This window comes from Sturnira hondurensis, unplaced genomic scaffold, assembly GCF_014824575.4.
Source record: "Sturnira hondurensis isolate 20B ecotype Veracruz unplaced genomic scaffold, ASM1482457v3 Scaffold0021795, whole genome shotgun sequence".
Lineage (NCBI taxonomy): Eukaryota > Metazoa > Chordata > Mammalia > Chiroptera > Phyllostomidae > Sturnira > Sturnira hondurensis.
The window spans coordinates 13,092,275-13,095,197 of record NW_028094426.1 but is presented as its reverse complement, the minus strand read 5'-3'; the positions used below and the strand labels follow the sequence as shown (position 1 = coordinate 13,095,197).

The following is a 2,923-nucleotide window of genomic DNA, read 5'->3' as shown; positions in this document are numbered from 1 at the left end:
GTTTTAAAATCTGATATTCTTGTGCTCACTTTGACAGCATATACAGTAAAGGCTCATTCTCTTGTCATTGCAGATAGAAAATGATATCATCTGCATGTAATGATTGTTTTACTTCCTCTTTTTAGTTATTTAGAATTGTGTGTTGGCTTGTTTTATGAAATGGTTCAGACTTTTAAAATGTGAAGTAACTGTGCTATTAATTGGCACCTTTGTTAAAAAATGGAGAGTGTCATCAATAAATATAATACTGCCTTAAACTTTGGGGTAAATACTTTTAAAAATTGTCTTTAAAAACCATTCTCTCCTATCTTTTTGTGAATGTTACTCTAATAAAACCTTCATAAAAATATGAAATGTGTTTTGTTAGTTTATACTGATCATATATTTCCCTTTTTTACCAATTAAAACAATAATACATGTTAATCATGGTACATAAAACAATGGTATGTGTTCTGGCCCATACATTCTAGATTCAGTGAATTATCATATACATATTTACAATTATAGAATCTAATAAAATTGCAACCATCAAAAGAAAATGGAAATTTAGAAAACAGCTACAAAGTAAAAGCAGGTGATCTTCAAGTGGAGAAAACCAACGTGAATAACATGAGAAATTTTATCAAAAAACTAAGGTGCCAAAACCCAATTGATTAAGAATTCATGATGGAATACAATTTGTTCCAAATGAACATCCCACTGTATGATTTAGAATTGAATATCCTTACCATACAAAAGATTAGAGTTCTCAACAATGAAATCTAAACATATTGGGGTGCAAATTACAGTTAAAAATAACAATGATTTCCTGAAAGAAGTTATCAGTTCTTAAAAATTCATATATACAGCTCCTAAATTCTTCAGTTGGAACATGATAACATAGAATATGTATGTGAAATACAAATGGCTTTATAATTCTGAGGAATTTCAGTATTTTATATAATTATATTATTTATCTGAAAAAGATTATTAAGAATAAGTTTCTGGTTTTGTCATATTTTTCATATACCCATACGTTCATATACTTTTATGTGATAAACTTAGGTAAGAATTTTCTAGGTAAAACTTTGAAAAATTTTTAGTTACATACACAGTGGTAACACCAGTAAGAGGCTGCATCACTTTGTTTCTGCTAGAACACAAATTATTCCCCTCTTATTGATCTGTGGTGTTGGAGGTTTCCTTTCTTTCAGCCAGCATCTCACCTGACATAAAACGGAAAGACAGTTTTGGTTTAGCTTCTTGTTCCCCCAAATTAGGATAAATGAATGGTTTGAAGGATAAAAAATTGCAAGGACTTGGCCACACTGGAAGGCTGGTTCATTATGAAGACTACTAAAACTCCAAATTAAGAAGACTAGAGTCAGGAAATAAATGAGAAACAGCAAAAGAAAGGAGATGACAGTTTGCATGGCTCTTACGTGGACCTTGGTGCTGGCATCTTGGGATCCTTTGCCACTGAGCTGCATCTTCTTGAGATGTTTCCACAGGGAAAAGAGTAACAGCAGTAAAGCCATCAGGGACATGGTGAATGGTATGAAGTTTGCAAGTGTGAATGCAGTCATATCTGAAAGTTGTACAATGTCTTTCAACTTGGTCTTCCAAGTGAGATTTCCTTCATAAGTGTTCATCTGCATTTTTCCATGTAAGCTCGCCACTGCAAGATGACAAACCAAGAAGACCAAAGAGCCCACCAGTACCATGAGAACCACTCTTTTAGCTTTCCATTTTAGATGAAGAAAGAAAAGGCTGGAGAAATTGGCTATCTTGAGCAAATAAAGTATGCTGAGGCTAACAGCAAACCAGAGGCTAAAATGGTTGCTTATTATCCAGGCAATATAAACAATAGTTTTTACTTCTGAACTATAGAAAGCTGGATTAAACACAGTTGCATACCAATTTAATAATATTACCCAGAGCAAAGCAATCCTGGAGACCGCCAGGGCAGTGAGAATTTGATCAGCAAAGGAGAGCTTTTGTTTCTTGATCCAATCCATGCCGTTCACCAGGGCGATGAAGACATTGGCAAAATTTCCTAGAACAAATTCTGCTATCACTAGGGTAGAAAGAATGCTCAGTAATAAATCTATCATGTCTAGAAATAAAAAGGCCAAGTCTAATACCCCTGGCCTTTATTCTTTTAATACTCTGATCTTAAGTTATATTTGCCCTTGATCATGAATGTGCATATAACTTTTGTTTCTATTAAATTCTGTGACTGATGTCAAGCAGGAAAGTATAGAATGTTAATAGAAGGGCTCAATGCTTTCTTTATAAAACATTGTTATGCCCCAAACAGCTCAAATTAACTCCTACTTATATACTTTATGTCTTTGCTGTTGGCTGGAATATTTCATAACTGATGTAAAATCTGAGTTCTCATTTGCTAGTATGCAAATATAGAGATATTCACTTTCAATGCTTTGCAATGTTTTTTGTTTAACCTCTCTATAACTTGTGTTCATCAACTTTTTCAATAGTGAAATTTAATAACCCAATACATTGACTATATAGTGAATGCTAAATTGTTCAAAATTTTGTGGCCAACACTAGGATCATCATCACTATGAATTTTTTAATTTTTATTGAACATATTGAGTGACATTGGTTAACAAAATTATATCAGTTTCAGAAGTACAATTCTTTAATACATCATCTGTATGTTTTACCATGTGTCTACCACTTAAAGTCAAGCCTCCTCGGATCACCATTTATCCACCCTTTCAGATTTTAGTTTTTAATGTCAGATTTATGAAGAAAGAATCCAAGCATTTCCTATTAAAGCATCAAGGTTTTATGGAGTACCAATGCCCACTAAGATCAGGATGCTGACAACTAACTTTAATGTATAATTTTATTGTTTGTAAACACATCAGCACACAAACATGCGCACACACTGCACACACATCACCTGTGGAAGAAC

General features: G+C 33.2%; 1 protein-coding gene across 1 annotated transcript; it reads right to left on the bottom strand.

Moving 5' to 3' along the window:
* Positions 1 to 1,118: 1,118 nt before the first annotated feature.
* Positions 1,119 to 2,093, bottom strand: LOC118978412 (taste receptor type 2 member 31-like). The gene has a single exon (XM_037033866.1). It carries the CDS (start codon positions 2,091 to 2,093, stop codon positions 1,119 to 1,121), a length of 975 nt encoding a protein of 324 aa, XP_036889761.1.
* Positions 2,094 to 2,923: the final 830 nt, after the last annotated feature.